Here is an 11,106-nt window from a genome sequence, read left to right on the forward strand (position 1 = left end):
TTTTTACACCTCCCTTTCTTCATGTGTTCAATACTTTTTCAATACCACATTATTACAAATAACTTCATTTCTGGACATTTATGGTTTGATTTCTTTGTATGTATGGATCACTTTGGTTGTTACCAACATCTGGTGAAAATTTCATGTCATTAGCACCTCTAGTAATATATTTACTGAGAAAAATGGTGACGTGTTCAAGACTTATTTTACCTGCTGTATATTTCTTAAAAAATGCCAAGTTGAATCACAAATCATTTGCTTTACTGTATGTCCAATAAAAATACCAAATATGGTTTTATGTAATACTATAACTCTTATAATGCTAAAAGTCCTGTTCCTCACAGAAACATAGGCAGTGGCGGGCGTGTCGTTGAGCTGCAGCTCCAGGGCCTCGTGCTTCCCGTAGAGGGCTGTAACTCTCCTGGACCAGATGGAGGGGATAAAATCCCTGTCATGGAGCTGCCAGTAAAATGAAAAAACTCGGTGGAAGTCCAGGGCCAGACAGCTGCAGTTGTACAGCACCACCCCCAGTTCTTTCCTCTGTGGGGGGGGTGAGACAGAAGCACACAAGAAGGCATGATGCAGCAGAAAATTGGAACCTTAAAGTGTTCTCATGCACAGTTTTGCAGCTTAGAGATGAGAAAAAAAGAAGGGGTGGGGGGTGATTTTATAAGATGAATTATATCATGTGAGTAATTCAAACTTTAATTTGAAAGGACTGTAGAATTTGAATAAATAAAGCATTGTTATAAAATCCCTTATGGAGTGATAACACTGGTTGTTATTCAGTCTGGACAAAAATAAAAGGATCAAATGCTCTGCAGCTTGTTATCCAAATAAACAGAAAAAAAAAAACTAAAAACAGCAAAGTCGACAGAAAAAAAAACAGTTCTAAAGATTTCTTAGCGCGGTCATTAACTCCACAGCACATCTCTGCTGTGTGTTTGTTCTATTTTAGTGTTTCCCCAGAAGGAAACAGAGGTTTCAGTCTGTCACGTTACAGTGGAAGGTAAATCTCTGCCTGCCTCTCTTTTTGTCTGGTTTTATTTGTACCTTTTTTATCTTACAGATCACATGTTGTTACCTCGGAGAGCGACCTCCAGTCCATGTCGGCGCTTCCGATGTAAACGTGCTTCCGATCCACGATCCAGAACGAGGAGTGCAGTCGTCCTTTAGTGAGAGCCGTCATATTAACAGAGTGGACCTCTGCGTCTGAGCAGTGTGAGAGACAGAGTGGTGGGATGAGGGGAAAGATGGGAAAGAATGGAGGGACGGAAAGAAGAGTGCAAATCCTCCGTTTGGCCTTGTGTTGTCAGCTGGAGGATATAAAGGCAGGCAGCCTTCATGACATGAAGTCTTTGACAGGAAACTTGTCCAATAGATTTGAACTTTCAGTGTGTTTGACCTTAAGTTCAGACTGAGAGCTGAGTCACGGCGAGGAGCTGCTGTAACTTCAGTTTCCTTTGAGATGAATCAAGGATGCTGCATGTATGAACAATAACRCTGCAAATAACTTCACCAAACTCAACATAGAAAACAGCAACATTTCTTTGAAACGTAAGAAATGACATCATGTTAGTGTGAAGAAATAGAGATCCTTTCTCCTGTTAGTTGCTTTATAAATGTTAAAGCGTGGCAGGAACTCACCGCGTGCTTCCAGGGCTTTCAGCTCGGCAACATTTGTTCGGCTGCTGACAATCTTCAGTTTAACCCCACGAGATTTCAGGCTGAGCAGTTTCTGGAACAGAAGTTGACCCTGCAGAGAGAGAGAGAGAGAGGAAAAATATTCTGTATTACTGCAGCTGAGTATTAGAGCTGAGGGCAACTTCTTTACTACATCAGGACCAACTTCATTAACTGACGACATTAAAAAAATATTAGCTTTTATAATGACAGAGCATTCAGCTGCTTCATGTTCTGCAGAACCACCTAGGACAACTTGTACCTGTTTAGATGTTCTTGCTTTTGGCTCCACATCCCAAGAGTTTAAGTTCCAGACCGATGACACAATCTCAACGGAGTGCTTGGCTCGGTCCAGCAGGGAGTGAAAACCCACAGAGAGAGGAAGGTGACGACTGCCATCCACGGGCAGGGAGAGGTCGTCTGGAATATTCTCCACAAGAACGATGCTGAAATCAAAACATTTGTTATTAATTTATAGAACCTTGAGTTTGATTCCAATAAACCTTTTGAAAAATATATACAAACCATTATACTGGAGATTTTGTCAATGGAAACACAGYAGATTTGTTTGTGACCTAGGAATGTTTTGTTTAGTAAGACACAGCTTAATATAATACAGGACTGATTGAAAGGCTCATAATAAGAAACATATTTTATCAAAATCACTTACAGTGTTCTGAATTATTARCACCAAGGCATYAATAGAACCAAATACTGATTGTGAAAAAWTAAAATAAATAAATGCACAGTAATTTAAAAGTTAACACAACATTTTGACTGATTGTTAGGAACCAAAAGACTCTAGATATGTTGCTTAGATCACTGTATAAACAAACAAAAAAAAAAAAACCCAATAATTATAGGGATTGATTAATCAATTTACACACGAAGCAAAACGATGTTATGTGTCACACTGAATGGGACAAATGACCAGATTTACCAGCTTCATTTGCTTTTCTTGAACAGTTTAAGGCTGCTGTTACAGTACACATTAAAACTACACGAACCCAAGTTATCAAATTTACCGCACCACAAACCTATGTTTTTTTAAGGTATATTCAAATCTGCAACATGCATCAAGAGTGGACAATTAATATAATTTAACAAGTTAATGAAATTCAATCTTGGGTTGTATCATACAAAATAATAATTTGTTTCCTTTTTTAACCAGGTATTTTGGAATTAGAAAAAAATGCAGTTTTTTTTTTTACCAATCATCATAAATGGCCTTGACTTTTGACCCTTTCTTGATAAAATCTAATCAAACTGAGTACTGCCCTAATGGAGTTATACTGTATATTCCTATTTATAAGTGAATATATAATTTCATTCAGGGGATATCGTACACACAAGACCACCTGTGATAGACAGACACCGGACTAAACACACAGAAACCAGAGAACAGACTACCTTCAGCCCCAGTGGAGCAATAATTATAATAATTACTTTATTTAAAATAAAAACACTGAAACACTGAATAATTGGTTGTATTTATGTCTTGTGCTCAAAAGATAAAAACTAATATTTTTCTTGTGTGCAAATGAAATTGGATTTTCACCGAAWCTGGCATAATTAGAAATAAAAGCAGAAATGTAAAAAAAAAAAAGGACCACAAAATGAATAAATACACTTAAAATGCAGTAATTACATTAAAAAAGAATAACTACCTCATGTTTTATAATTAAACTGACTTTCGTTTTTAATTTCCAGCTTAGTTCCAGTAAGTTATATATTTTAGCACATAGTTTACATTTTGCTGTTTTTAACATTTTTGTTCTTCCTTTTACTTGTAGATGCATTTGTGTCTCTTAAACGATTATATTGAATTATTTTTTACATTTTTCCCCCACAAGTCTTTTTCTTTCCATGTGTTAATTTCACATTTCACTGTCTCCTGTATTTACATTTCACTGTCTCCTGTATTTACATTTCACTGTCTCCTGTATTTACATTTCACTGTCTCCTGTATTTACATTTCATCATGCATTTCTGCCTCATTATGTAAATAAGGTGGGCGGTCCTTCTTGGGTCAGCTCTTCTACTATTGGTCAACTGACAATAAGGGGCAGGATTCATGTGCAGATTTACTGTTCATGCTTTTAGCTCAAAGTTTAGTTTAAAACTATTTACGTGTTTTCCACTTTGCCTTTGTTTTAAACTAAACTTTAAAATTCAAGCTAAAYTGATCAGAGCTGAAAYGGTGCAATGACAAATTGTTGCTTCTTTTTTCTTCTCTTTTATTCTTTGTTTTGTTTTGTTTTAATCTGATGCAAAGCACTTTGTGTTTCATTTATAAAAACAAGGCTTTTTGTCTGAATGATTTAAAAAAAGACAACAAAGTTTGGCTTCTACAGAACACCTCACCTGCAGTCCCTGCTGCAGTTGTCCTCTGTGATTCCGTCCTCGTCGTCTCCCCAAATGTCCACGGAGGAGAAGATGAGCACCATCAGCACGGCAAAGCAGCAAAGAAGGGCGAGAGCGGCGACGCACTTCTGCTGCACCTGGAGGACGAGACAGAAACAAGAACATCAACAGGAGTCCCACCACACCGCTGCAGCAGAAGAAAAAGGATCAGCCTTTAAACGCTGATGTCACCAGTCAATAACATTGACTAGAGGTTAGGAATCATGATCAATATGAGCACAATGCAGCCTGTGGCAGAGTTCAGTGTTGTCTGAACCTTCCCCAGCTGACATGAAACTTATGAGCTCTGTCCTGGGCAAGGCCTGAGCTTATGTTGCTTTTAAATTAAGTAATATAAAAGCTTCCATTTGTGTGCTCACATATACGTGTGCAGCACAGAAACAAGCGAGGCTGCAATAAGTATGGAGTGACAGTCTGGGTTGCCGGAGGTGATAACTCCACATCCCGACTGAGCCAAAGGAGGCTTGATTTTCACTTTTYCCAAGTGCAGCGGGGCCGCTCTCTGTTTTTGCTTACACCCGCAGATTTTCATCATCTTCATTCCCCGTTTGGCTTTGTGGGTTTGTGAGCCGTCAACATCACATTACATATTCTCTTTTGAGAGTTTGTTCGGTCCAGTCAGTTCCATCCCGCTGATGTGTTTGGTTGCATGAGCAATAGATTTCCTTTGATAAAGAAAAGAAAAATAAAAGACTTCCAGCTATGACTTCCGTCAAGATAAAATAATAAGYTGTGCTCAGCAGAGGGTCGTGGTGATGTAAACCGGAGGATGTTTTCCAACCTTGTCTCTCACTCATTTCTACAGGATTTGTCTCAGGCCTCATGTGTCTGCCCTGCACTGAGACGGCTGAGCTCTTTATTACACTTAGCAGAGTTAAGGACCGTGTTTGACGTGTGGATGTGCACATGGCTGAAAGAAAATAAAACTTTATGACACGTAACAAGACTGACAGGGTGAGGCAAGACGCATTTATCTTTCATCAACCAGAGGACTGGTTTAAAAAAAAATCTCAGAAAGCAATCAATGGCTGCACATTTTTGCTATTTTTAAAGTCTTTTTGATTCAAGATGGCCACCACAGCAAAGGAACCTCATAAAAAATAAATAAACTGTCAATTTTACAGATATTTAGTTTAATTATGGTCTGAGCTCTAACTATCATTTGAAATCTGTGTTTAAAACTTTGCTATTAGCATCAATTATGTCTCTTAGCAAAACATTTGTTAATATGTTCAGAAAATAAGTTACAACTGAATAACTTTAGAAAATGACTCATTTCAATAAAGCTGCCAACACATATGGCTAAAACTCAGCCAATGTTGAAGTTATTAAGCTAAAACTTGAAGTGGTAGTAGTTTTGCATGGGCTCTAAAACATATTTTAACTTAAACACATTTTGCATTAACAGGGACTGAACCCAGGTTCTGTGTTTCAGAGATTCTCATGAGCAGATTTCACCACAACTCCTCAGAAATTTGGAGTTTTTTGGAGTYAACCAATGGCTATAGCTCAGAGAAATGTACAGGCACTGAGCTAGAATGTGGTGTGGTAGTAGCTGAGAGTTGTTTACAACGTAAACTCCAAGCACTTAGAGATGACGTGAGATATTGCAACGTTGCTTGTAATTCAACATGTTATTTTTATTGTTTAACCACAACAGTTATAATTGCATTTGTCTTTTCTTTACACCAGAGTTCAGAGATTCAAACAGTAATTTCCAAACAAATGACTTTAAACTAAATCAAAGTTAACTTGCAGCAAATTTAAAAAGGATTGAACTGTYTTAATAGTTTATAAAACAGAAAAAAACTAAAATTGGGTTTAAACATCACCTTTAGGGGCTCCTGCACGGTCGGTCCTGCCATGAGAACAACGCTTCTTCAAACTTCTGTGACAGATGTGAAACAGCTGCTCAGTCACACAGGTCTGCCCTCCTCAGCTCCTCAGCCTGTTCAGGTCTTCACTCTTCACAGTTTCTTGGACGTTTTATTTTTTATTTTTTGTTTGTTCGTCGCTCAGCTCAGGGTCCTTAGTTCTTCCAGCCCGTGTGTGCCGATGCTGCTCACACTGCTTCTCAGAGGAGGAGGAGAGAAAGCTGAAGAGAGACCTGCCCCTCTCGTTCAAAYGGCCAATATAAAGCTGCAGCTCCCTCGCTTCCTCCATCCTTTTTTGTTTCTTTCCTACTTTATCTACCTCTTTTATTTTCCCTACAAACAAAATTCTCCGGGCAGAAWGCAGCTGGTTTTAGTATAAAAGTGAAGCTGAAACACAACATGTGTTACATTGTAAAATAAATTATTTTGGACTTTCAACAATAAATACATACAGTAAGTCTTCCACAATTAAAGGCATGGGGCACCTCTTTTTATAAACTGTTATATAAAAAAGTCATTCTATGGTGAGAAATTACTGGTGTAGTTTTGACTAAACCTTAAAAATAATATGGATCTTAAGTTTGAAGCATGTGTTGACAATGACTCCCAGGTGCTACCACATAAAATGTTGACTTAATGCCTGGTTAACTGATTGATTTGTAGATTATTTATTGATTAGCTTTTTACTCTTGTATAAAACCTTTTTCCACAGTTCATGAGATATTTTGCTAACAGCTGTTTCCCAGAGTAAACATCAACATTTGAAATACTGATCTGGTGCTCAGATTATAAGTTGGGAGTCAGTCTCAACTAACATAACCTTAGATCTGTGTCTGTAAAATGAACATCATTTTTGTGCTTACAATCGTTTTCTCTGGCAGCCAACTTGAATAGAGATACTCCAAAAATTAAGTAAGCTGACATCAACCAAATGATTATTTTCTGAGCGYCTCATCAAAATGCATTTAGTGGTTCRTGAGACATTTTGCTAACAGCACAGACAAACGAAAAATATTGCTTCACTTCAGCCTTCAGCTGTGGGTGACAATATATTTCATGGAGGATAAATGAAATGWCAGTTTCTCAAAACCTGACTGTACCGAGCTCCACCGTGTTTGAATCTTTGCACTTTCGTGCACAATATTCCACCAGCTCACTCGTATATCACCTCTGCTGCTCAAGCTCTGAAAGTGCTGCCTCCTCCTGTGACGCAGAAACACTTCAGTGGGAATAAAATTAATTATGCACACACTCTGCTCTATATTTTTAATCGTTCCAACCTCTTCCTCCAGGATGAATACAGCCTTGCCCAAAACAAAACAACATATGCTGCTGCTGCAGGCAAACTCCAGCTGCATGAAGAAAGTAAGGATGAGGAAACTTACACGTTTGGAACTCAGCCTCACCAATCAGAAAATAAAAGGATGGCTTCACTGTGCCAMGGAAATGTGCAAACAGAGTAACTGTTAATAGACAATTAATAAGATAAATCATATTAAGCAAAAGCATTCAAGCTGTTGCWGTTATGGCACAGATCTTACATCAATTTAGCCTCTCAGCTACAGATGTGGACAGAGTACGCCCACTATTTGGTGCAATAGATCACATTTCAATCAAACCAAAGTCATGTGGTGGAAAAGTTGAAACATTTGAGGTTTAAGTCATTTACATTGCTGACATCTGCTCTGGAATATGCTGCAGACAAAATACATGTCTGATTCTTCAAGCAAAGATAGATCTGTTGCAGGTGAGTTACTCACTACTGACAACTCTTACTAACTAGATGAAGACTTGCATTGTACATGATCATAAAGTGACAGTAGAGGTGTCTAATATTTAAAAAACTCAAACAAATTGGCTTTAATTTTCCACTTAACATCACTTATCATCACACAACTAATTGTCTAAAACACTTGTCTGTACAAGCTCTGTGTTCAGTTCCTACTTTGTGCTGCTTCCCACGAGTCAGTCTGAAGAAAAAGTTTGAGCGAGTTCACAAAGACACACAGAAGTTTATTAATTAAGTCTTAATCAGAAAGACCTCTGGAGCACTGCGTGAGGTTCCAGGCAAAGGCAAACACGGCAGGAAAAGCTCTGCGTCTGCTGAGGACAGGTGAGGACAGGTGCAGAGGGCACCCGTCTGAGAGAGAGAGAGAGAGAGAGAGAGAGAGAAAGAGAGAGAGATGTTTGAGTCGCTCCCGGGAGAGGTGAAGGTTCCGAACACTGCACATATGGGGCCAAATAAATACAAGTGCAGGCACAGAGAGGAACGCAGATGAAGTGAGTTCCATTTTTTTTCCTTAACCGACTGTTTTAAATTGAGTTTCACAGAAAAAAAAACACAAGGCATTTTTCAGAGCAGCTTTAAGACTCAGATGCAGTGAGGCCAAAACATTTTGTACTGCAACAGTGATGAAACACCTACTGGTCAATTTACCTGTTAGCAGAACCGAAACAGCAATTTTTCTTAAACACAAACCTCTATAGGGACAGTTCAGCTCATCACCATTGACTTCATGTTTGGAGTTCATATATACATGTATACATATATAATTTAAACATATATTCATAAATAGAGAGAAGGTATTGGCAGCATATAACAGTCATTTACGTAACTCCTTATTTATCTATCTACAGCGTATATGTACAATGAACTGCACAGGTTGACAGTTACTGCTCTGGGTGACTTATTGTCACCATTTATTTCTGTTTGAATGATGCCAGCAGTTCTGTGCACCGAATGTCTCCTCCTCCTAAATGAAGGACATGGAGGTGTTTAACCTTCACACCGAAGCCATGTTTTCACATGTGGACCAGACGTGKTTTTTTTATAGCATCATATTCATAGAATGACGGGGCAAAGTAAACTGAGCAGACATCTGGGCAACATGCCAGTCACACCGTGGATGGCATACATTTAAGAATCCATAAAAAACGGACATCCAGGACATGTTTAACATCCAGGCTAACACATGGTGCACAATCCTCTCACAGGTTTTAACTTTGTCACTTTGAATTGGTTGAATATTAATTAGAAACACACATACTTTTTGTTGTGTTAATATCAGTTAGTCCATATTTTTTATATTATTTCCTCAGCTGTGTCTTACAGCAAAGACCCACCAGCTGTAGTTTCTTTCTTTTAGGAAGGGAGCAGCCAAATGTTCTCCAGCCCCCCGGTCTGCGGCGGTCATGCCAGGAAGTTGTTGACATAAACAATTTGCAAACTGCAGTGACTGCATTGTTGCTACTTTGAATACTAATGAGTAAAAAGCCAGCAAGTCAGTGTTTTGGGGGGTAACAGATCAAAGTTTTCCTTGATCTACACCCTTTTAATGCAATCCTGTCTGTGAGGATTCTCAGGTCACTGCAAACTCTTTTCTTTTCTTTCCCGTGTCCTCCTGACTCCTTCGTGGTGTTCAGCACTGTCCGCTGACACAAGGGAATAATTAAAAGAGCCACACAACAAGGTGAAGTCAGATTTTACCCTCAAAAAGCAAGTCTTAATAAAACAGGAAAGTGATCATGACTCAATCTGATCAGATCAGAGACTTCTGTATATTTTAACAACTCTTCTGTGAGAACATCGTTTTCATAAGTGATGATGTTCCCGTGTCTGCACTGGTGACATTTAAGTGATGACAAGTCATCCTTTTGTTAGGTGACACCTCATACTGTTTCACTGTCACCAAAATGACTTTTAGAGAAGTCCAACTTGATGGGATTGGAAGCTTGATGGAACGCAAACCTTCTAAATGTGACAGGAGACTGAATAAATTATCATTGATTTTAAACAGTTGTGAATATGAACGATTATACAAGGTTATATAAAGGTTTGCTTACATATTATTAATGAAAACATGATTAAATGACAAACTTTACTAGTTTTTAGAACACCGAATAATAAACAATTATAGAAGTTCTAATAATATATATATATTTGTTTTCTGGCAGGATTTGGACTTTGAGCTTTTTCATTCTCCTCCTTGCTAAACTCCTTTATTATAGAAACCAAAGGAGGGTAAAGTTTTGAACAATGTTTAACACTTGGAGGATGTATCAGCTACCACCACACCAAATCCATGGGCGTAATTTGTRTGTGTGTTTGATCCAGTCAATATAACCACCCCAATAAAATAACATAATTTGCTCTAACACAATAATGAACACAMARCTGCAACCCTYTTGTTGTCTTTAGGTACCTTTGACCTGATTTCATCATTTATGATGTCATATATGTTTAATCATAACAGYTAAAAATGACATGCTGAGCTTKGGTCAGCTCTTCKCACATTACAGCTGGAWATGTTGAATTATGRTATMATTTTTCCTWGCTAAATTATAGTGCACCAGGTAAAGACAAATTCTTGGAAAATTGAGAAACTTAAGCATGTTGTGGGCCTGTAATACATCCTAAAAATGTAAAATATTTGTTACTGCTGGAAAAAAAAAGGTGTGTGTGTGTGTGTTGGAGGGGGGGGGGACAGAAAAGGTGCAGAGTAAATACAAAGACAACAGGAAATAAATCACAACAAAAGCATTACTATGTATTAGACCTAAAGTTATGCCCTTGACCAAATCTTTGCTCAGTTTCTGTAAAACTCTGAGTTTTAGATACATTTATGTTCCCTCATGTCAGTTAGCTGGTGGTTGTAAAAGTTAAGTTTGTTAAGTTACAGCACCTTTGTCCTCAGTGGTGGGCAACAATAAGAACCTCCAGCCTGTTGTTTGTAAATGTGACAGTGAGTTCAGTCTGTAAAGCTGCTCCCTTAAAGCTTATTAGTCATTACTCGCACACATGCACTAATAACATTAACAGAAAAAAAATCATGCTTCAGATAAATATAATTATCAGAAAACAAAGATGCATACACCAATATTAGATCTACCAGTCAGCAAATAGCAGAGCAGTGACATCATTAACATGCAAATATTTCAGATCAACTGTTTTTCAGTTAAAAAGACACTCATGTGCCAAAACACAAAAACAGAAAAAAACATCTTGAAGAAAGAAACAGAACTGGCCTAATCAGAGGTTAACATGTATTTTGATACACAGCGGGTAAAATAAGTATTGAACACGTCACCATTTTTCTCAGTAAATATATTACTAGAGGTACTAATG

The 11,106-nt window shown here is 38.0% G+C and overlaps 1 protein-coding gene across 2 annotated transcripts in view; it reads right to left on the bottom strand.

The window, feature by feature from the left end:
* pld5 (phospholipase D family member 5) overlaps positions 1 to 11,106 on the bottom strand; it is a 16,117-nt gene that overhangs the window by 3,891 nt on the left and 1,120 nt on the right. The window contains exons 1-6 of one of the 2 annotated variants that reach the window (XM_014010220.1): positions 5,940 to 6,198; positions 4,048 to 4,184; positions 1,946 to 2,129; positions 1,648 to 1,756; positions 1,085 to 1,212; positions 343 to 540 (exon numbers count right to left, since the gene is read on the bottom strand). In XM_014010220.1, coding sequence (XP_013865674.1) covers positions 343 to 540; positions 1,085 to 1,212; positions 1,648 to 1,756; positions 1,946 to 2,129; positions 4,048 to 4,184; positions 5,940 to 5,972 — 789 coding nt within the window. In that variant the 5' untranslated portion in view covers positions 5,973 to 6,198. Of the gene's footprint in view, positions 1 to 342; positions 541 to 1,084; positions 1,213 to 1,647; positions 1,757 to 1,945; positions 2,130 to 4,047; positions 4,185 to 5,939; positions 6,199 to 11,106 lie in introns of those variants that run through there. The other variant, XM_014010219.1, reaches the window with a different exon arrangement.

The sequence above is a fragment of the Austrofundulus limnaeus genome, unplaced genomic scaffold, assembly GCF_001266775.1.
Source record: "Austrofundulus limnaeus strain Quisiro unplaced genomic scaffold, Austrofundulus_limnaeus-1.0 Scaffold66, whole genome shotgun sequence".
NCBI classification, from domain to species: domain Eukaryota; kingdom Metazoa; phylum Chordata; class Actinopteri; order Cyprinodontiformes; family Rivulidae; genus Austrofundulus; species Austrofundulus limnaeus.